This window comes from Orbicella faveolata, unplaced genomic scaffold (genome assembly GCF_042242905.1).
Source record: "Orbicella faveolata isolate gen_17 unplaced genomic scaffold, um_ofav_v1 contig_15, whole genome shotgun sequence".
Taxonomy (NCBI): Eukaryota; Metazoa; Cnidaria; class Anthozoa; order Scleractinia; family Merulinidae; genus Orbicella; species Orbicella faveolata.
The window spans coordinates 10,275,878-10,298,836 of record NW_028301542.1 but is presented as its reverse complement, the minus strand read 5'-3'; the positions used below and the strand labels follow the sequence as shown (position 1 = coordinate 10,298,836).

Genomic DNA, 22,959 nt, shown 5'->3' with positions numbered 1-22,959 from the left:
TACCATCAAATACATCTAAGAAGGAACTGAAATACGCAACTGCAAAAATCAACAGCAGGAACCCACAGCCCCGCGCGTCTCCCTCGCTTCTCCCACGCTATCCTCGATGTCTGTTCCATCTCGCAACAGACATAGCCGCCAGCACTTCCTAACTATTGGTTACTGCTAGTCTACAAGATATCCATGCAGGTGGTTCAAAGTGAAAATTCTCAATAAAAATGGCTTACCTTATTCCATACGTGTGTTGTTTGCTCCTGGTGTGGTAATTTTGCCGATTTAACTTGATTTAAGCGACCTTTTTTGAATTCCGTTTTCCCTTTATAAAGAGAGGATTTTAAGAGGAAACCGGAGTTCAAAAAAGTCGCTTAAATCACGTTAAATCGGCAAAATTACCACACCAGAAGCAAACAACGCACGTATGGAATAAGGTAAGCCATTTTTATTGAGTATTTTCACTTTGAACTACCTCCATGGATATCTTGTAGAAAATCCCATATAAACCCTTATAATTCGATGCCATATCGTGTTACTCGTGTGGTTCATAGAAAGAGCTTAGATAGATAGATAGATAGATAGATAGATAGATAGATAGATAGATAGATAGATAGATAGATAGATAGATAACTTTATTTCAACTCGGGTTGATGAGGCTGATTAGGCCTCTAGCAAGATTATGCTAATTTACAGAGAAAAATAACTTTAAACGAAAGAAAATTAAAAGATATAAAAAAAAGATATAAATATATAATAGCTATGACTGGTTTACATATGTAAATTTACAATAGATCTAGCCGCAATCTTAAAATCTTTAAGTGTCTTCATACAACGTAGTGTATCCAGAAGTGAATTCCAGGCTTTTGAAGCAGTGTAGGCCGCGGACTTAGTCCCATAATGGGTGGTGTTAACTTTAGGGATGACAAGCTTGTTGGTGTCCCTTAGATTCTTAATGTTCTCACGAATAGTAAACAAGTCACTTAAATATGTAGGAAGAAGGTTTTTGACAGCTTTAAAAGCTAAGATTAACATATCTTGTATACGTCGATCAGCTAGAGTGTAGCCAGTTCTTTCAGTTAATTCCCCAGCATTTGTAGGCGATCGGCCACTATAAATGTACCTTAGAGCTCTATCATTTATAGTTTATCGAGCTTTTGACTGTCAGATTTCAGACAAGGGCTTCCACTGTATTGGAACCAGAAATAGCGTATGTGGTATAATTTATCATTACTTGTCCTTGTAAGGTAGGCTTTGTCGCAAACGCCAGAAAGTGTAGGGCAATCTCAATCAATCTGTTAATGCTATGTTCAGTTATATTATTCGAAGTAGTTGTTTCGCACACCATTAGTGATTCAGTTACTCATAACACATGATATCAAATCAACCCTTTTGGAATACGATAATATGCCACAAGATAAAGTTTTCACTTGTAGGTTCCAAATGTTATTGGTAATTATATTTTGCAGCTGCTTTCACAGATTAAACAACCAAAAATATTATTCAATGGTCTTTAAAACCAAGGCAGGTGTTTTACCACACAATTGCTTATCTGATAGGCCCTGTGAAAAATTAGGAAAATGATAAAGATAACTTGGACCGTTTTCGAAACAAGCGAATTATTTATTTCTCAGTCTCGATATTATTAATTTTTTTGTTTTATGTCCGTTCGTCTCAGCGCCTTGTTAGAATTTTAGTATTCTGAAAATGGCTTATCTCTGAGCCTGTTTGCACACGTAAATTAATAAGTGACAGACGAACTGGCGCACTTTCAATAGGGATTTTTTGCGCAACGTATTTGACAGTCTCAAATTAAGCCAATAGGAAATTGTTGACACAGACTGAGCTGGTTAAAATGAAAAAACCCTCACAACAGTTAACATTCAATGAAATTATTCTTTTTGTCGATAGCACATTTCGCTTGAAGTTCGTCCAAGTAGTTGAGAGGAAAAAACTTCAAGAGAGAATGAAAGATCGTGGATAGTTTCCAAGCACGAAACCTTACGAAATCATGTCGAGGCTGCAGTTAGCCCTTACCTATTTCTTTTGGTCCTTAGTTGAAGCTGATGTTCAAACAACTTCAGTATCCGTTTCTGCTCGTAACACAGTTTATTCATCAAAAAATGGTCTTTCATCGTCAGTCATTAACCCCTCGCCTGTTGGCCGTCACTACACTTCGACTATCGGTACGACAATTAACCCAACGAAGGCGCCACAGAACGGATGTGCAGGTGAGCAGATTAGCAGCTTTTCTATTTGTTGGGTCGATTATCCGCCGTACCTCATGAAAGACGAAGAAGGAAACATGACAGGCGTTTTTCATGATGCATTTAAAGACATAATCAATAAATGCTGCAGATGCTGCGGAATAAACTCTAGCAATTCGTTAAACTACAGCCGCGAAGCAATGAATTTCACGGAACTAAGTGAATGTATGAAGTCTGATGAAATAGACTTTGTCTTTCCTGTCCTTGGTAAACACGTTAAAAGAAATCCATACAATAAAGCTCGTTTCCAGGAACTTTTTCCATCGCCGGGTATAGCAGTGTCCAAGAACCGAACACACCTTGAACAAGGGGCAAAATGGAATGTTATACATGAATTCTTCCAAACCTGGACGGTGCTTGTGCTTACTCTTCTTTTAAACGCAATATTTGGAATTCTAATCTGGGCACTGGTGAGTCAAACTACATTTTAGGGTAAAATAGTTAATGCCATTTAAGAAACGTTAAGCACGGTTGTGGAGACAACAGAGAGCGATCGGAGTTTAGTTATGAAAAAATTAGGAAAAACCCCCTTCGCAAACAATCAATAAGTTCATCGGTGCGAGAAGTGACGCTAAGCTGTGAACTGTCTGACCTCACAGCTGATGAGCTAGGTTTCTAATACGGAGACACCTCAGAGTCTAGCTTGCTTACGCCTGAGCGTCTTACACCTTCTGGTATTAAGCCTCATCCCAACTTTGGCCGCCTCATACTTTAACCTCTCCGTCCTGTCTTTTCACTCAGATCACTCATAGAAGTCGAGGTTTTCAAGGAAGGTGCTGAAATTCCAGCACCTGATTGTCACTTCGTCTTCTGCTGTTCTCCTAATTATCCAGTCTAAAACAAGTAGGAATAGAAATCCCGACAAAATACATCCTTGTTTAACATCTACTCTAATTTTGAACCACTCACGCTCATCTACAACGGCACATTTTAAATCCTGAAAAATCTCCATGATTGTCCTCATCATCTTCTCAGGTATCCCATAACTTTTCATAATGACGATGATTTTCATACAGGCTGTTCCTCAAAATAATCATCTGTTCTTTTGTACCCCTGTAAGGTCTGAATCAAGCTTGCTCTTTGCGAAACTTGCTACCTCTCTATCAGCATTCTGATTTAAAGACGTGAACAGGTCATGGGTTCCTGCTTTAGCAGGGCGCCTGACTTAACTTATGACTGACAGCAACGTAATTCCTCTCCAGTTGTTTCAATCCCTCATATTGCCTTTCTTGAAAATCTTGCAAAGAAGTCGTTTCTTCTAGACGGATGGCATTTTCTCCTCACACGGGAAGTTAACAATTTTCGTCCACCTTTGGGATGTTTCCTCTATGTCAGCCTATAGGAGCTCAGCTCTCAAGTCATTTCCTGCTCCTTCGTTCTCTTCAGTGTAGTTGTTTTCTTCTTCGCAAACCATAGTCTTAGAGGGACCTCTTATATTTCGTCTAACTGCATGTGTCACATCACTGTCTTCTATATATAATGGTTTGATGGATGTGTCCGGCCACTCGGGCGTTTCTCTTTACCTCTCTGTCCCTGTAATTATAACCGCCGTTCCATCTTTTCTTTCGTTCGTTATAATCCGCGCTCTCAATTAGAGTCTGATCCATGGTTTGTCTGTTGTTTCGTTCTCCCTATGACTAATTTATCCGCCAAGTAGTGTGTCAAGTAGTGAATGACGTTCTCATGCCACATCGTACCATTACATGATCTATCTGGTAGTTTATATCAGTCTATCTTTGTGAACAGCGACCCTGTCACTACCAGCCCGTTTACACGGCAGAAATGTCACATCCTCTCCATTTTCGTTCATTACTACACATCCACACTTCCCTAGTAGTTCGTCTTCCCTTTTGCTGTTCACTTCCAGCTTTTGTGCTGAAATCTCACTTGACAATCTGGCAGCAAGTTATGCATGCTGAATGATGACACATTTTCCTTTAATTCGTCTTTGTCCTACTAAGGCGCATCGCATGTGTAAGCGCTTGCTAATGTTTCCTTGTGCCTCTGTTTCAAAACAAGTCTACGTGCAAAACCTTTCGGCTTAGGAAAATGAGTTTGATTTGCATGAAAATGACCTTGAAGCCGGAACTCATTTCCATATGAGTGGTTCCGCACTTAGACTCGTTTTGACACAGGCAACTCGGAAATGGTCTATTATGAAGATGGGCCAAGATATAATAATGTGAGAAAAATATTCCCCCTTCATAAAAAAGCTAATGATAGCGCTAATAGGATCAAAAACAGTTTGTTAAGGGAGGGATGGTGAGTCACGATATTTGAACTATGGTCGGGGTGTTTTACAGTCGAAAAACCTCGAAATGTGGTGTGATGAGAGACAGCCATGGGGCTGACTTCAAGAGAATTTTTACAGACTTACGTCTCGCATTTCGATTCGTATAAAGTACTCGTAAACTGACTTCGACTATAACCAGATAACTTAAAAGAGTACGAACCTTTGCAAGATACGTTTTTGAAGACTCCGCTCGAATATTAACATTTATTCCTCCTTGTGCCAAAAAATTAATTGTCGTTGTTTTGACGATCTTAACACATTGGTAAATATGTAACTTGCTCGCAATTTGTTGGTGTTGATAGGATTTTAGATCCAACCCAAAGGAATTTCCACCAAGTTTCTGTCGTGGCTCTTTAGAAGGGATATGGTGGGCATTCGTCACTATGACAACCGTTGGGTAAGTCGATGTAGTCAAGATGCTTTACAAAGCGCTTTGATTATCATGGCTATTAACAGATCCCTAAGTTGGTATCCGAACCACATATGCTTCTGTTCATGACTTGTTTTATGTCAATTTATCGGCTTTAGTCAGTTGAATCACAGGCATCGTTTTAATCCATGCAAATGAGCGTTTTGAATGTTTCACCTCCTATTAAACGCGGTAGTGTATAAAACGGTTTTATTACACACACAAACACACACATACACTTTATTTTAATTGCGTTTAAAAAAAAATAAATAAAGATGTAAAACTGATCCGCTGGTAGCATATATAGGTGTATTTTTATTCGCAATTTGTTCTTTGGCGAGCCCGATACTTGGAAAATAGACTTCCAGAAACGTGGTTAACACATTTTAATGGTCATAAGATCTTATAAATTGATCTGAATCTACGTGCAGGATAGATCACCAGTTTTCGGCCTATTTCAATACACTGCGTAGACCAGTGTTCAAAATGTACTAAATGTGATTCACCAGTGTTCGTGGATATCAATAAAAATAGAGACAAGCTATAGTAAGATTGCGGGAATAAAAAAACTAACAGGCTAGCAAGTTTGCCAGTGTTTTATGATCACATGGACGAAAAATTTCAGCCCAACATGATTTGCCCCCTGTCATTCGACCATAATCGGCGACTCAGGCAAGTATACGTACATGAAATTGAATAATGAAGGAGGCAAGTTGTACGTAGAGAGAATACGGAAATGATTAACCAAGCTGCCGGCAAACCTACCAAAGTCTGGTGATTATTTTCATATAACCACGGGCGAATCACGTTTTGCCAATACGGGTCTTCGCACTACAGTCGAACCTCCGGTTGCGACCACCTCTCCTCAGCGACATGTTTTCTAGAATACCAAAACTTTCCTGGTCAAATCACTATATTTGGAATCTCTCGTAAGCGACCACCTCTCGTAATCGACCGTGACCTCTTTTAGAGCTAAAAGTTTGCTAATGAGGCAAAATTTTGACCTAACATGGTCTAAGCTCTCATAAGCGACCACCTAGGCTTGACATTTTGGGTGGTCGCTTACGGAAGGTTCGACTGTACACTGAAATTTTTCCTCCGAAGGAAAATCTAGAATATGTCGCCTGTACTTGAGACCAAAAGTTTCATTTCATTTGAATCTATGTAGGTATGGAGATAAAGCCCCTAAGTTCTTGTTAGCCCGTGTTCTAAGTATAGTGTGGATGTTTATGGGCGTTGCTGTCATGGCCTACCTAACTGCGATAATGACAACCGCTCTGACATCTGGAACTGTTAAAGACCACAAAGTCATCGTCAACAAAAAGGTTAGTCGTTTGAGAGACCTACCATTAACATGCTAATGCTCTTTCAAAAAAAAAAGCTATCGCATATTTCAAGTAATGTCCAACCGCCTTAGTAGCTTTAAAGTGACCAAGCAGCACTCTCCGCATCTCAATACGCTAGTAGAGCCAAGTCCAATTACTTTCGATTTCAAGCCTGCACACCCATGCAAAGCACGGCCTGATCTTTATAAGAGCCGATTACGATTTTCCTAAATGTAACTTCAGAACATAGCCCAGCAGCTCCCCTGTTTGGATTAGCACAAATTGGCTTTAGCTTTTCTCATAACTTGACATAGAGCCGCTTTGCGGCACATCCTGTTGCACTAAACCATAAACCCGCTACGTTTCACAAAAATCAGAATCCGCCCAAACACCATCATCTTGGTTAGTAAATATACGGATATCGTGTCTCCTCTAATGCTTCGTCAGGGCTTTCTAAATTTAAAAAAAAAAAATAGTGACCTTAAAATTCTTACTGGAACCATTGACCAACCAGGAGCAACCAGGGAACTTCGTATGCTGTGGAGAGGTTTCTACATGGTGGCACCCACTGGTGTAATCAACGTAAAGAACCAGTTACTCTGCTGGAAAAAAAATCAGCTGTTTTCTCGGTATCTCTCCACACTATCCATACTAGGGACTTTCTCACCAACGAAGAGCTGAGAGTTGTTATAGAGGAAATGAGTTCTACATGGAGTACCATGGGCGTACCTCAGGGCTCTATATTGGGTCCCTTGCTTTTTGTAATTTTCATTAGTGACCTGCCTGAAGTAGTTATGCCTGGGAATACTGTGTCGATATATGCTGATGACTGCAAAACATCCAGGGTGATAAACTGTCCAGTTAACCATTCTGTATTCCAGTCAGATCTTGATCTCCCCTTTACCAAAATGGGAATCGAAGACTATACAGAAAGACCATTCTACTGTAATTTTGAATTGTCGAGTTATTGTGACTTTAGCTGAGAAAAACGTGTCTTAATGATAACGTTTGAGTTTCGTTTCCAGGCATTTGGTTTGGCTGCCTCGCTCCACACTAAACAAATTCGCATTATTTGTTGCCCTCAAGGCCGTTTTTGCTAATCATGAACTTCAGATATTTCCCAATCTCACGTGTTGTACTACTAAGGGGCTCTGTATAAGATAGCTGTCTACAAAGTAGATCAAGAGTAGTTAAAGTCAATTAGTATGATCGCACAAGGGTTCAAGGGCAGTTCACTTTGTACTGGAACACATTACTTTATTAGTGACCAGCGCAATTATTTCACAATGCAGGTGTATTTTGAGTGAGCGAGCATATTTTAGGAACGGGCGAGAGCTATCTTGTGAAAGTGATCTAGGGGATGGCAGTGACCCTCGTCCTCTCGTATTCTCTAAGTTTTACGAGTCCAAAATGGCACTCGTTTTCACATGCAAAATTATCTAACGCTTTCCCACCAAAAAAAGGCTGCACTGCAGGCTCAAGCAGAATAATTTTGTAGGTGAAGGTGATCAGTCTTGTCATATGATATGAGTTGTATTTGTTTCATCACTCAGCTTGGTGTATTAGCTGGCAGTCAAGGCCATTCAGAAGGGATCAAGCAAGGGGCTATCGTTGAGCGTAAGTAGTCTGATCTATTTTAGAATTTTAAAATGACAAAAGAGAAAATCCTCACCACGGCAATTCCAAATGAAACAGACTCGTTACTAATCTCACGATCTGGGAGGTGGTGGTTGGGGGTGTGCGGCCCGCTTCCCAAAACCCTTGCCCTATTTATGACCTGACCAAAAATTCGATATCGTATTTATGACCGTTGCGGCCGGCACAGTTGCCCTAAACATAATTTATGAAGGGCTTCTGTTGATGGTCCTATCGATGATGATGAAAAAGTATAGCTTCTTCTAAAAAACATACCCAGTTCAAGACTAGAGTGCAAAAACCATACCCTATTTACGACCAAAACCGGCGGCTGAAAAACCATACCCTTTGGGGCCGCACATACCTATATAGCAAGGGAATACCCCCGGCCTCATAATATAGAGGGGATAATATATTACTGAACCGAGACAGGGAAGTTTTAATTTTCTTTTCAAGCGGAGCAAACCCGGCGTTTATTGACTCTTATTTTAGCTTCATATTTACAAAGTAAGGCTTCAGTTCATTATTTTTGACAACCATAGAGTTTGCCATACTTACAGCTCATTATACTTGGAATGTTTCCACTAGAGACATATTTAAGCCTCCACCTTGAGAACAAGCGTTTATTAGCGACTCGGCGTTTAATCGAGAAAACCACGGTACGTTTCGATCAAAGCAAAATAACTAAGACCTTGAATAAATTAAATACATATTTTTCTCTACTCTAATTGATGCACAACCGAATTGAGAGATCGGTTGCAAAGAAACATTTCTAGGTTTTTTTTTTTTTTTTTGAAGCTTTGTGCGAATGTGTACTTGATTGCGGGAAACCATGTTTGTTTAACTCAGAATTATGGGTGATGAACAGAACACTGACCCCCAGTTTATGGACCACCCCAGTGGACTACCCAAATTAATGGACTACCCTAAAACGGACTGAAAAGAAAAAATAACGCCAGACAGTGACATTTTTTTGAACAACTCTATTTCACAAAAATTATCTCTAAATGGACATAGCAGGACATGTGCGGGTTCTGGTGACCGTGCGCTCTGAATTTTCTACTAATCAATAACGAGAAATGTGTTTGTGCGAATCGATTGGACAATATTAGGGAGAAAGTCTGTTTCTGTAAGGCTTTGCGTGGATTTGTGTTTTGTGAGGGCTCAGAATCACAACTTCATATTGTTCCTGCATCCCATACTCTTCTTCCAAATTTAAAATGTTCTCCACGTGCTTTTCTAGTTCTTTCTGTTTTTTTTTTCTTTCATTTCGCGTTTTATTTCTTCTTTGTGGTTTTCCCGATACCGCCTCTTTGCTGCGAATACTTTTTCCCTTGATCGCTCTGGTCTTATTCTTGCTTTTGCTTTGTTCTTTTCTTTCTGTTTTAGTTCTTTTTTTTCCAATTCTCCGAATTCTTTTTTCTTTAATTTCCAACAATTGTTCAATTTCAGCCACTCTACACTTAAGGTACGTATACGATTTCAAATGTGCTGTCCATGTTTTGGTTTCAAGTCAACGTCTGAATGTGTTTTTTTATAGACAATATAATGCAAATATAAGACTTCTGCCAATGTTTTTTAACATTCTTAAAGTTAATCTAGTTGGGACTATTATCAGATTAACACGAATGACGTATGGCGTATAGAAAATCCTCAAACAAAAAGCTTTACTTGGTCACAAAAACCTCCATTTATTTTCTGTAGATTAGACTATTGGCTTATCTCAAATTCACTACAGGATTTAATTAAGGATGTCGATATTATCGCCACTATTAGAACTGACCACTCGGCAATTCTTCTACACTTACAGGAACTTGAGGAATGTAAGCGAGGCACGGGTTTTTGGAAAATGAATACTTCGCTTTTGACTGATGAGATTTTTGGAAAATGGAAAAAGGAGGGTCAGGAGTTCTCAGATATTAGAGTTGCTTGGGACTGGATAAAATATAGTGCGCGCATGTTTTCGATAAACTATTCAAAAGCAAGAGCTAAAACCAAAAGGGAGAAAAAAGAAAAATTGCAAAGAAAGATGCAAATTGCGCAAACACAGTTTGAGCAGAACCCCTGTGAAGAAGTTGAAAATATTCTTAAGGAATGTAAAGCGGAATTGGAGAATTTATATGAGGAAAAAGCTAATGGTTTAATAGTAAGTGCGAGGGCAAGGTGGTATGAATATGGCGAAAAGAGTACAAAATATTTTTTGAGTTTGGAAAAAAGAAATTATACCAGAAAACACATAAGGAAGCTTTGCTTAAGTGGAGTCATTACCAAGAACTATCAAAAGATATTAGATTCCTCCTCGGAGTATTATAAGAAGTTATATAGCAGCAAATTGAATGTAAGTCAATCTGATGTATTAGATCTTTTTCTTGGAAATCCAAACATCCCAGCGTTATCAGAAAAAGAAAGATTAAGTTGTGAAAGTCATATTACCGCAGAGGAGTGTGTTGAAGCACTTGACACATTTGACGCAAGGAAAACTCCTGGAAATGATGGAATTCCTGCTGAATTTTATAAAATCTTCTGGAATCCTGTTGGAGTGTTTATGACAGAGGTCTTCAATCATTCTTTTCTGTTAGGGCAAATGCCAAGCTCCCAACAGCAGGCTGTCATCACCTTGATCGACAAAAAAGGGAAGGATAGAATGTTTTTGGAAAACTGGAGACCAATCTCTTTAATCAATGTCGATTCTAAAATTGTGAGTGGGGTCATCGCAAACAGAATAAATGTTCTCCCAGGTATAATTCATTCAAATCAATCTGGCTTTATGAAGGGTAGGTTTATCGGAGAAACCGCTCGTTCACTCTTAAATATTATCGCCCATACAGAGGCATTAAAGCTTCCAGGTGTTTTACTCTTCATAGATTTTGAAAAAGCCTTTGATTCCATTGAACATAACTTTCTTTATAAAGCACTAGAGCGTTTTGATTTTGGCCCTTCCTTCATAAGGTGGATTCAGACGTTTTGCAATAACCTCTCTAGCTGTTTCCTCAACAATGGTTTTTCTCTCCTCCTTTTCAACTTAAAAGGGGGGTAAGTCAAAGGCTCTGCCACCAAGTCGGCTGTCGCATGTCCTCGTCATAACCCCGGTAATGCAGTTGTGCTGCAGCCGAGCGACAACTGCAAAAGGCGGGTATCCGGCGCCTTTCAAATAACGGGATATTGTGGCTAAGGGAAGGACACCCTGACAGAAAACACAGACCCTCCAGGTTGGGGGTTGGGCATGGGGCCAATCCCCCCATCCCGTAAAAAAATTATCGATTACGGAAACCGGAAATTCTAACAAGCAATGTTACATGGGGAACAGCACAACTACTTGCCTAACTCCAAATGATAATTTTATCACATGGGAGGATGGGTTGATGACGGGAACAGGTGTAAGCCGAAAGGAAGCCTGTTCTCCGATAGAGTTGTTGGCTACACCCAAATCTATTATGGAGATAGGAACGTGGAACGTCCGAACGATGTACCGAATAGGGAAAACAGCAGTTGTAGCAAGAGAGATGAGGAAATACGACATCGATGTACTGGGAATCAGTGAATGCAGATGGGCTGGTTTTGGGCGGATGAGGGTACAAACAGGCGAAACGTTGCTGTACTCAGGAAGGGACGATGATGCACACCTGAGTGGTGTAGCCATGTTGTTGAGTAGGAAGGCAGCCAGCTGTTTAATTTCTTGGTCACCTGTGAATGATCGAATTATCACTGCACGGTTCAACTCGCGTTATATCAGAACTAGCATTGTCCAAGTGTATGCTCCCACAAACGACGCCGAGGAAGAGGAAAAAGATGTCCTCTATGAGCAGGTGCAAAAAGTCCTTGACAAAATCCCAAAACATGATATAGTGATCCTGATGGGGGATTGGAATGCGAAGGTTGGAGATCAACAAGATGGTGAAGAAGGAGTGGTGGGCCACCACGGACTGCATGGGGAGAGATCAGAAAATGGGGAACGCTTCGTCGAACTGTGCGCAAGCAACAATGTGGTCATCACAACCACTTTGTTTCCCCATAAGGATATCCACAAGCACACATGGGTATCACCAGACGCCCGCACCAAGAACCAGATCGATCATGTGGCCGTGTGTGGAAAGTTTAGAAGATCAGTACTAGACACCCGTGCATTTCGTGGAGCCGATACCAACAGCGATCACCACCTAATCATCGCAAAGATCAAGTTGCAGCTGTGTAGAGTTGAGAAGAACAAAAACAGATTAAGGAAGTACAACACGGCCAAGCTCAAAGTGCCTGAAGTGGCGCAGAGTTTTAAAATCGAACTTCGGAGCAGATTTAGCTGCCTAGCAGATGATGAGGCCAATAACAGTGATGATCATGCTCAAGATGTGGAAAATGACTGGAAGAAGATCGAGCAAACTTACCAAAAAACAGCTGAAAAGGTTTTGGGGTTTCAGTCAAGGTCAAACAAACCATGGATCAGTGCTGAAAGCTGGAAGAAAATGGATCACAGGAGAGAGTTGAAAAGGAAAATGGATTCCACCAGATCAAAAAAGGGTCAGGGAGCAGCTCAGAAATGCATATTCAACCAAAAACAAGGAGGTGAAGAAACAGTTCAAGAAAGACAAGAATGACTGGGTAGAGAAGGTCGCCGAGGAAGCACAGAAAGCTGCAGAGCAGGGCCACCTTAAAACAGTTTATTACGCTACCAGGAAACTGTCAACCAAGAAGGGCAAGACCATGGATATGATAAAGAGCAAAGAGGGAGTGCTGCCGACAAAACAAGACGAAATTCAAAAACGATGGAAGGAGCATTTCCTTAAAGTTTTGAATCGTCCAGCACCAGAAGATACAGGAGAGTTTGATGACGAGGATGTAATTCCTGAATCTGAAGCAATTATTGACGTTGATGCACCAACAAAGACTGAAATCTATGCAGCCTTTAAGGAGATGAAGAACGGAACCGCAGATTTGGAAACATCTGTGGATGTCTTACACTACTTCTTGCATAAGGTGTGGGAGCAAGAACAAATACCCAAGGACTGGCAATGGAGATTGATAATGAAACTACCAAAGAAAGGCGATCTCACCGAATGCAACAGTTGGAGAGGCATAACGCTTATGGTGGTTGCAGCAAAAGTTCTAGGCAGAATCATAATTACACGAATGCGGGATGGAATTGATAATAAATTGCGCCAAGAACAGGCAGATTTCAGGAAGGGCCGCGGTACAACGGAACAAATATTTATACTGCGCAATATCATTGAACAGTGTATTGAATAGAACGCCAACCTTTATGTCTGCTTTGTCGACTTCGAGAAAGCATATGATTCTGTACATCGTTCTGTACTATGGAGGATTATGGGAAGTTACAGCATTCCTGAGAAGATTGTGACAATGGTGAAAGTGATGTACAGTCGGAGTGAATGCGCTGTAATTGATGGGTCAGGTGTGCACGATTGGTTCGAGATCAAAATCGGTGTTTTAAAACAGGGTTGTTGTATGTCTGGGTTTCTTTTCCTGCTTGTTGTGGACTGGGTTATGAGAAAGACCACCAAACATGGGAACACAGGCATCAGACGGAAGTTCAACAACTTCCTAGAAGATCTTGACTTTGCTGACGACCTAGCCCTGATCTCTGGTAGTAGAAGTCATATCCAACCTAAAGTCAGCAACCTGGGACGTTAGGCCTCAAGATAAACACAGCAAAGACCATGATGATGTGCTGGGACAACACCGCAGGCAGAAAGGTCCAGGTCGATTGGAAAGAACTGGAAATGGTGTCAAAATTTGTTTATCTAGGAGGAACAGTGACGCAGGAGGGGGGTTCAGATGAAGACATCAAAAGCAGACTTGGAGCAGCATTCAGCAAGCTTAGAAACATATGGAAGAGCAGTCAACTGAAATTGAAAACTAAGCTGAAGATCTTTGAGTCCAACGTTATAGCTAGTCTGTTATACGGTTGTGAAACATGGCGTATGACTAAAAGAGATGAGACCAAGCTAGACGTATTTCTACATAAAAGTCTGAGAAGGCTTATGAAGATCTATTGGCCTATGAAAATATCAAATGAGGAGATTCGAAAGCGGGCAAACATCAGTACCATAAGTGAGCAAATCTTCCGGCGGCGCTGGAAGTTCATCGGCCACGTTCTCAGAATGGATCCAAATAAACATCCCAAGACAGCATTAACATGGGCCCCAGAGGGAAGAAGAAGTCGTGGTAGACCGAAAGAGACTTGGCGGAGAACCACAGAAAAAGAAAGAACAGCATTGGGTTTTGGCTCATGGAGCGAGGCAACAGTGGCTGCTCGTGACCGTGTGACATGGCGAAGGAGAATGCCTGGCCCTATACCCACTTAAGGGTTATGGTCAAAATCTAAATCTAAATTTAAGACGGGATGACCCGTTGTCGCCGTATTTATTCTTAATTGCCATTGAAATAATGGCTATATCTATACGAGCAAATGAACAGATCGAAGGGATTAAAATCGGGGAAGATGAAACTAAGTCTTTGTTGTATGCATATGACATGATAGCCACATTTGCCAATATTTCATCAGTCGAAAAAATAATGCAAACCCTTAACAACTTTGAAAAGTGTTCTAGTTTAAAAATAAATATTTCAAAAACCAAGGCTATGTGGATTGAAAAGAATAGAAATTCTTTAGAGACACCTCTGGGCCTCGAATGGTGTTCTGGCGTTAAGACTTCAGGTATTCATTTCTCCTGTGACCAAGAACAAGTTATACAACAAAACTTCCATGATAGACTAAATGAATGTCAAAAATTGACCAATTTACGGAAATTGAGAGGTCTCTCCCTATTTGGTAAAGTGGCAATCATTAAATCTTTTCTCATCCCAAAACTATTATATCTTTCTTCAATAATAGAAACCCCACCTGAAATTATTAAATGGAGAAAATGATGTTTAAATCTTTATGGAAATGCCCTGATAAAGTCACTAGGTTTTCTGTGATAAACACCTTAGAGAATGGTGGACTGAATCTTACAGACTTCGAAACACATATAAAAGCATTAAGATTGTCCTGGATTCCGCGTCTTTTAGATGAGGGGAAAGGTCCTTGGTTATCTTATCTAAAATACAATTTAAAGAGTTATGGAGGGTGTTTTCTCTTCAGATGCAATTACAATGTAAATGATCTTGATTTAAGTATTAGTAATTTTTACTTAGAGCTTCTTAGATGGTAGGCGGAATTTTGAGCGACCTTTTCTGATGTTAATTATTCTGAACACATTATTTGGAATAATAAGGATATAAGAATAAATAGTCAACCAGTTTTTTACGAAAAGTTCTAAGGGCATAATAAGGGCATAATTTATTTGAATGATTTACAGTTTGATGTTGATAATGTGCGTTCTTACGAGTCCTTAAAACAGAAAGGACTTAGCACTAATTTCCTGACATGGACAGCTTTGAGGTCTTCTATCATAAATATGAGTTCAAAAAGTCCTGGTAATTTTTTTACAGTGGGTAATTTCGACCCAATGAACTTCGAGTATAAAGCTAAAGTTTTTAATGCATATGTATGCAAGTGCAAACAAATTTATTCAATGTTGATATCAACCAAAGCGAAAACTCCGAATAGCTTCAAAAAGCTGACAGCTGATTTTAACTTCTCAAATCCACGAGAACTTTTTTCTATTCCATATCGAATTGCAAGTGAAACGTATGTCTGGTCATTCCAAAATAGAATGTTGAATTTTATTTTGTTTACGAATGATAAATTATTCCAAATAGGTTTAAGTGATTCGGACAGGTGCTCTTTCTGTGGAACCTGCACGGAAGATTTGTACCACCTCTTCTTTAACCGCTCCACTGTGCAGGCGTTCTGGAATAGATTCACAGTCTGGTGGTCTGATCTTGGTGGTGAAAATTTATCTTTGTCCTTAAAGGACATCATAATTGGCCTTCTTCATAGGACAGATGTACTAAATTATTTGATAATTCTCGGTAAGATAACTATTTGGGAGAGTAGAAAGAACAAGATCTCTCCAAACTTTAGACTATTTCTGCACAAGGTCGAAGCTAAACAAGAAGTTGAAAAAATAATTGCTATAAAGAACCCAAAGCTTCGCGATTTTTATAAAAGGTGGGAGCTTCTGTTATAATTTGTATAGGTTTAATTCAAGGGAAGTCATGGAAGTCCGTGGGATAATTGTTAAGTTAAATAATTTTTCTATCATTTAGTTTGGTATTTAAACTTGTAAGGGAGTTAATTGGGCATCTGCACGTCTGTATGTGACGTTTTAATGTAATTATTGTATACTTCTAGTGTAATTAGTCCAAGCACCTTATTGTAAGTAGGGTAATGTAACTGTTGTAAGTGTTGCATTGTAAGTAGCGTCCTTTTTTGTAAGTGCTGTAATGTAAGCAAATTAAAAAAAAAAAGATTAACACGAATGAAAGGACACCCCCGCTCTTTCCACACCTTTTTCTCTTTCTTTGGTTTATTAATCCCCTTCTTAAACAAACGAGACTCCTAATTTGTCTTATTTACATTTCACTGCGTGAAATATAATAAGCCGTATGCCTCGTTCATTATTACTACGCCAAACCGGTCAAGTGATTGTGTTTGAGGTCATTTAAAACAATCAACAAAAATTAAAATACGAGAGACATTACACGGCTTCTATAACACACACACAAAACACAAACAGAAAAAAAGATTATTTTAGAAGGATCACCGATATCCCTTTTATAACATTTATTTATGTGGAATGAATAAACCAGACGCTTGGCTTTATTCTCAGAGTTTTAAACTTACCCGCTACGTAATCAAAGTAAACCGCACGCAAAAAAAGAAGAAACGATCCAAGGAAAAGAATTCACAGTATATTTTTTATTTTGTTTTCCGAGGCAGTTACGGAACATAATTATAACTTTCTTGATATTCCTCAAAGTGTAACCGCTTGTTCGCTGGGAACTAGACTCTTTTCCACTCGCACTCCCTCAGACCCTTGGTTCCAGGCCCAAGAACGCGTGATATTCTTTCCTATTTCTGTTCGTTTTTTACCACGAAGTCTTTGCTTGATCCGTTCGTTGTTCTTGGCATAATAACCTCTCCAATATCTCTTTAACCGTTCCCTCTTGTTATTGCAGTATTTTCCTCGGTAATTTCTGACATACTCCTTGTTCTTTTGACTATATGTTCTCCGGCTCCTGGTGATCTATTCCACGTTGTGTTCATACTATCTTTTACGACGGGTTTTTGAGAATCTCGGCGTTCTCTGTGCGCCAGTTTTTTTGCCGAGCCAGGATTCGCTTCCTATTCTCAGCATGATATATTTTATGGTAAGCACTCCTACAAACAACCTTCTTGTCACTCTCCGGTGATTGATTATGATTGGAGCAGTTTATCTTGTGTGCCGTCTGACAAAACATGAGTAAAACCTTATAATCGCACTCTCTTAAACGAGTCACATGGCAAATTCAGGGTGTCACACTGAGGCTTCAACCTCTTTTTCTACTTCTTCTTGTTCTTCGTCATCATCCGACTCTTCGGGGAGTAACTTCTTCTACATGACTCTGATTAACAGAAATTTCCGTTTTGCCACTGCTGACTCAGCCGCTTCGTCAAAATCCATGTCGTCTTCGTCAATACAACGTTGAAGAGTCCAGTTTCATAACTTTACGGTGTATTGCGTCGTGTCTGATACAGGGAGTCCATTTTAGACGTGAAGTCGTCGAAACGTCATGTTACTTTACTTACGTTAACTTTCTTGCTCAAATGTTTTTCGAAATCGTTTGTTATCTCCTTTGCAAATGATTTTACTGCCCGCTTTGCTCCAGAGGTTGGGATATTTTTTACACTACTTTGTTTCATCCCAGGAACTTAAACATGTATTTAAATTAACCACATTAAAATAGCACCTAATGTTATCTGTTACTAGAGTACAACGATCTTGAAGCACTTTCTGCGGGTCTCTCTAACAATGAAGTTGAGGGTATACTGTTGGATGTGTTTACTACCAACTACCTTTCCAACAAACACCCAAAGTACTCAGATATTTTGGAACAAGTCAGAATTCTCGAATTTCCTTTCTCAATCGGAATCTACATGGTGCACCTGTTGGACGAAGGCCACATCCCGCTACACTACTGCATCAAAACAGAAAGTGAAACAAAGATTGAACTGGACATTTACCCGGCTGTGTTAAAATATATCAGAGCTTCAACAATTCAAGTATGTATCGTTTTTGGTTGACATGATATGAAGAATTACATTTTTTACGATAACTGCAGAAATTCTCGCGCGCTCAATGGCTAATTTTCATTGTCAATATGCGGACAAACGCATGAATTCATAATTTATGCGATGCGTCAACTAGCGAGAGCGGACATTTGACAATTTGTTATCGTAAAAAACAAATTGACGTCAGTTTTTAATGCGTCTGTCCTATTATTGACAATGAATTTCGTCATAACATTGTCAAATTAAAGTAGTCTACAGATCCACAGCTACTTTGACAATGTTATGACGAAATTTATGATCAATAACAGGACAGACCCATGAAAAACTGACGTCAATTTGTTAATTCGCAACTCTTGTAATACAATAATATCAAATGTCTATGTTGACTGCCCTCCAGTGCCGATATTTGTGGGTTTTTGTGAGACTCCCGTCATTTTCGCCTCTGAGCTCAGCTTTTTCCATAACTTATTCCAGCTGGGGGCGCTTGGAGTAAGGTCTCCTGGTGAGAAAACATAACTGTCTTTAATGTGATAATTTCTTCTATAACTGTAGGACACTGAATCGACCTGGTGGGGTACACGTTTAAACCTGTTTGGCGCAAGCCAAGTGGCTTTCCAGAAGACTCTGTATATCTTGTTGAGTATCCTAGCTGCGTTGATTGCCATGGGCTTGTTATGGGAACTGTTTTCCAGACAGAAAAGGCGTACACTCAAGTTGCGCGAAAAAGGTAAAAAGAGTCCCGCTCCTCTTATTGATTCCTGCAGTCCAGATTCCAAGAGTCACTTTATTGCTCGCTTCTGCCTGTTCACTATTTTTTATATAGTAGTTGGACAACTGTCCTTGGGGGACTGCAGACGAAGCTGAACACCTCCTAAAATTCAAGGTTAAATATGAAACTGAACAAATAAACAAGAAAGACTTATTTTAAAAAACTGGGCACTCACCCCAATATAACTACTTATGCCTCTGTTATTTTGCTGCACATTATTGTAATATGAATGAATGATGATTTGTTTGTTTTCTATCTTGAAAAATTGCCTTCTATACTGTTGACCATGTTATTTTACTTACAAAACTTAGATTCTGAGGAGTAGAAACAAGAACAATTAATTGGTTGTCTACTTACTGTATTAAGGAAATTGACAACAAGAATGTTATGCTAATGGTATCACCTCCTCTATAGTTTACATAACATGTGGTGGTCCTCAAGGTTCAATTTTAGGCCCCTTACTTTTTCTTTTTTCCTTTTTTCTAAAGTGTTTTTTTATTATCATTATTTTTTATTTTTATTTTTTATCAGAGCACTTACACTACTTAAAATGGTACAGCTACTTACAATACAAAACAAAACGTACACTACTTACAAGCTACTGCTACTTAAGATTCAATTTCGATATTACTCACAAGTTACAGCTACAGCTGCTTATAAAAACCATATCATATATACGGCTACAAACTACTTACTAACACAACTTACTTACAATATCGCAACATAACTAAACAAGCACGACGTTTGAAACCTTGCATTCACTTCGGTATGAATAGCACGGCAGGCCTTGCCTGGTGCCGCACGGTAGTAGCGCGACCTGGCTTCGAACGGCGTGCTCTTACCGTGCCGAACTGAATTCATGACCTGCTGCATCATCTGCTGTTGCTTTCTAGCATTTTATTATGTTCTTCAGCAAAGCAAACTATTTCTGATCTTCTGCGCGACTGAATAAAATTCGACGTTTGAAGTCACCGTTGTTCTTTTGCCGTGCCATTGCCAGGTCAAATTCATTCAGTTGAGTTCGGCACGGCAGAAGCACGACGTTTGGACCAGGCCGAATTCCAACCGAGGTCAGATCGCGGGATAGACAGCAAACAGTCTTACTCTATTTTTCAAAAACCTGCTTGCTTGGTCCAGCTGGACCACGTTAATAAAACCTCTTCGTGTCATTTACTGCATTTTATTAATTCGTTTTCCATCAAGATCAAAATCGAGACACATGCTAAAATTTTCTTTAAAAGACCAGTCTCCCTTCGAATATTTGCAGACTAATTGAGTGTTTATAAATGGGAAAGACTAACCCCTATATGTTTCTATTATAAACAAGTGTCTAAACCGCAACGATCATGAAATTGCAATTGGAGCTGATACATGTAGCTTGTTTAGTCTATGTAACTTGGAACTTATATTTTGGGCTTTTTCTTTAGTTTTATGTACCTTGCGTGAAATAACAAAACGATTTTGGAATGAAGACACGAATTAACTCTCTTCTTGTATCTTTCCTACGAAGATCTACCTGACCTCGCATAAGGTCTAAACCTGAAGCCACGATATGGTCACGTGATACTGGTCAGCGGATACCTTGGTTTGACGGGTGTCAATTGACCATAATATGGATGTCCAATATCAAACATGTACGCTGTAAACCAACGCTGCATATCTCGGTCGACCTATTAGCTGGAGTGTGGCCGCCAATGTTACGCGACGTCACCGTCGTCGTCGTAAGAGATCCATGCCGCTCGCCATGTTGACCATGAAAAAAAAAAAAAAAACAGTTGCATGGTTTTCCATTTCTATGCATGCAAGTGGTTCTATTCCTATAGTTATGGTGTTGCGCTTCGCGGCCATTAGGGCCGCCGGGACTCCGCTAAAATCAAGGGGGAAGGAAACTGGCCAATACAAATACAATAGTTTTACGCCCAAGCATGAAGGGGCGATGATAAACTGTCAGAAGAGGAAGCCCCAAAAGATGATGGGTTTTTTAACAGGCCCTCAGTGACGAGGAAAACCTAAGCCTGATAAAAATGCCAAATATATTCCCTCATCGGTCTTAACACTCGACAATGTCGTTAACTGTTCTTAATTTGTTGACTTATGTGTTTGGCCACTAATCGATGCACTGTGCACAATTTCATTCCTAAGTAATTTCTGCACCCTCCTTCATTCCTCACTACAAATGTAACATAATACGCACAGCAAACACATGATGATATAAACGTTTTGTTTCTCGTAGTAAATAAAGAAGATGCTAAGGAAGAAAACTGGAAACAAGATACGTTGATGAAGAGCGGTGACTTTCAACGCATGATGGACCGAATCTCTGATGTTGAAAAATGTCTTGCAAAGATTTCTGAGTTAAAAGCGGCTTACAACAGAATGGATGGCTATTCAAGTTACAAGGAGAAATATAAAGCAACGCGAGAAATTAGCACCTACGAAAATTCTGCATACAAAACTTCGCTAGAAATGACCACCCCGGGCCCGAAACACTGACACTGGAGTAAATGATTGTATTGTGTTCCGTCAAGATATAAATTGTAGCCAATCGGTAATGTGACATGCTGCGCAATAGACTCTTAACAACTGTTTTCTTCAAAAAAAAATGTGATATGTTGTAGTGGTACGGCGGTGGCGGCGGCGGCGGCGACGACGACGACGATGCTGCTGCTGCTGCTGCTGCTGATGATGATGATGATGATGACTGTATTGGATGGGCTTGAAAAGGATTAGTGAATTATACATAAAGAAGAAGAGGCAGAGAGAAAAGCCAAGACAAGAGTATAAATAAGTGAATTGTGTTATAAAGAAGTAGTATGTTCCATGCTTCTACATAGTTTCGAGTTACCTGAAAGCACGAATAAAGCTTCTGCAAGTTGTGGAGAATTCAACACGAGTCGACTTGATATAAAAGCGTATTATTGACTTAAATCTCAAATTCGAGTCCGTGTTCTCAGGTTTAGCCAACTGTAAAGTTTTCCGCTCGTACAAGCTGTCAGGAGTGCTGTGCGTAAAATTGCGCTATTGTTCACAGATGTCGATCTACAAAACACTGTTTAAGGTGGTCTTATACCCTAAAAAATTATCTTTTTATATAAAACAACTCTGTAGGGCAGTTTCGGTACAGCGTTAAAGAACTTCGCAGTCTGACTACAAAGATGAACTTTTCGAGGTCACATGCCACAATAGTCAATGAATAACTACTCCCTAAGTGTTAAAAAGTTTGGTTCATTATAAGCGCGATAGTGATTGGTTCGAGAAGCATGGAATTCAGTTCATCTTGTCCACAAGCAACTTGTCCAGGTGACAAACCTCTGAAAACAGGCTGAAGACGCTAAACAGTATTTTATGGGTTCTTTCTTGAAAATGGGAAAACGTTTACAAATAGTTAACGAATATTAACCACATTAGTAAAGGTAATCATACGGTTTCGAGTTATTTGGAATTAATTCGCACGAGAGAGTTTTTTAAAAAGTTGAAATCGCACGAACCGCTCGCATGAAAAAATTCGCCTGGAGCCGGGATCGTTCTTGAAGCCATTTTTTTTCATTCGGGAAAACTTTTTTCAAAGTTTCCGCACATTTTCGTCATCATTTTACGCGATATCATTGGCCTAGAATATTTCCTAATGTCTCTCAGCCAATCATAATCCAGAATTACGACGTGCAATTTGCAATGGTGTTACACTTTTTGCACTGGTGTTACACTTGAGCTGCACTGCTCTCAGCCAATCAGAATAGGGTATTTTTTTCATGTATATAATTAACTGAATAACAGGGAAAACATATTGTCGCGTTCAATGAGTCTTTTCTGTGCAGTTGGAGGAGGGAAGTGTTGGTGACTGAGTAGTGTATTGCAAATTGTTTTGCACGTGAGCTTTTCAATTGCATCTGGTACGTATTCAGTGACTTCAGTTGAGGGTAAACGACATTCCGGCTTCAGCATAGTTTTCCATTTCTGTGGTATTGCAAATAGAAAGCTGTAATACAGTAGAACATTACTCTTGACGTTGTATTTCTACATTTCTACATGAAAGTTTTAAAAGGCGTCAAGTCGTTACTTTCGTTGTCGAAAAGGTACGAGAGTTTTTCAATGCCGACTT

The 22,959-nt window shown here is 39.6% G+C and overlaps 2 protein-coding genes across 2 annotated transcripts; both read left to right on the top strand.

Moving 5' to 3' along the window:
• The first annotated feature begins 1,701 nt into the window (after positions 1 to 1,701).
• LOC110051272 (uncharacterized) lies at positions 1,702 to 22,242 on the top strand. The gene is made up of 7 exons (XM_020757302.2): positions 1,702 to 2,668; positions 4,854 to 4,948; positions 6,129 to 6,285; positions 7,839 to 7,902; positions 17,790 to 18,082; positions 18,644 to 18,818; positions 21,094 to 22,242. The coding sequence occupies exons 1-7, from the start codon at positions 2,003 to 2,005 to the stop codon at positions 21,351 to 21,353; spliced, it is 1,710 nt and encodes a 569-aa protein (XP_020612961.2). The 5' UTR covers positions 1,702 to 2,002; the 3' UTR covers positions 21,354 to 22,242.
• On the top strand, positions 11,217 to 14,078 carry LOC149113485 (protein CFDP2-like). Its single transcript, XM_089288375.1, has one exon. The coding sequence runs from the start codon at positions 11,217 to 11,219 to the stop codon at positions 12,507 to 12,509; it is 1,293 nt and encodes a 430-aa protein (XP_089144501.1). The 3' UTR covers positions 12,510 to 14,078.
• Positions 22,243 to 22,959: the final 717 nt, after the last annotated feature.

Excerpts from the sequence above, each read along its gene's own strand:
- LOC110051272 (XM_020757302.2), top strand. The coding sequence starts at position 2,003 with ATGTCGAGGCTGCAGTTAGCCCTTACCTATTTCTTTTGGTCCTTAGTT. Across the intron at positions 2,669-4,853 it reads GAATTCTAATCTGGGCACTG|GATTTTAGATCCAACCCAAA; the intron begins GTGAGTCAAACT and ends TGGTGTTGATAG. Across the intron at positions 7,903-17,789 it reads GCAAGGGGCTATCGTTGAGC|AGTACAACGATCTTGAAGCA; the intron begins GTAAGTAGTCTG and ends ATCTGTTACTAG.
- LOC149113485 (XM_089288375.1), top strand. The coding sequence starts at position 11,217 with ATGGGGAACAGCACAACTACTTGCCTAACTCCAAATGATAATTTTATC.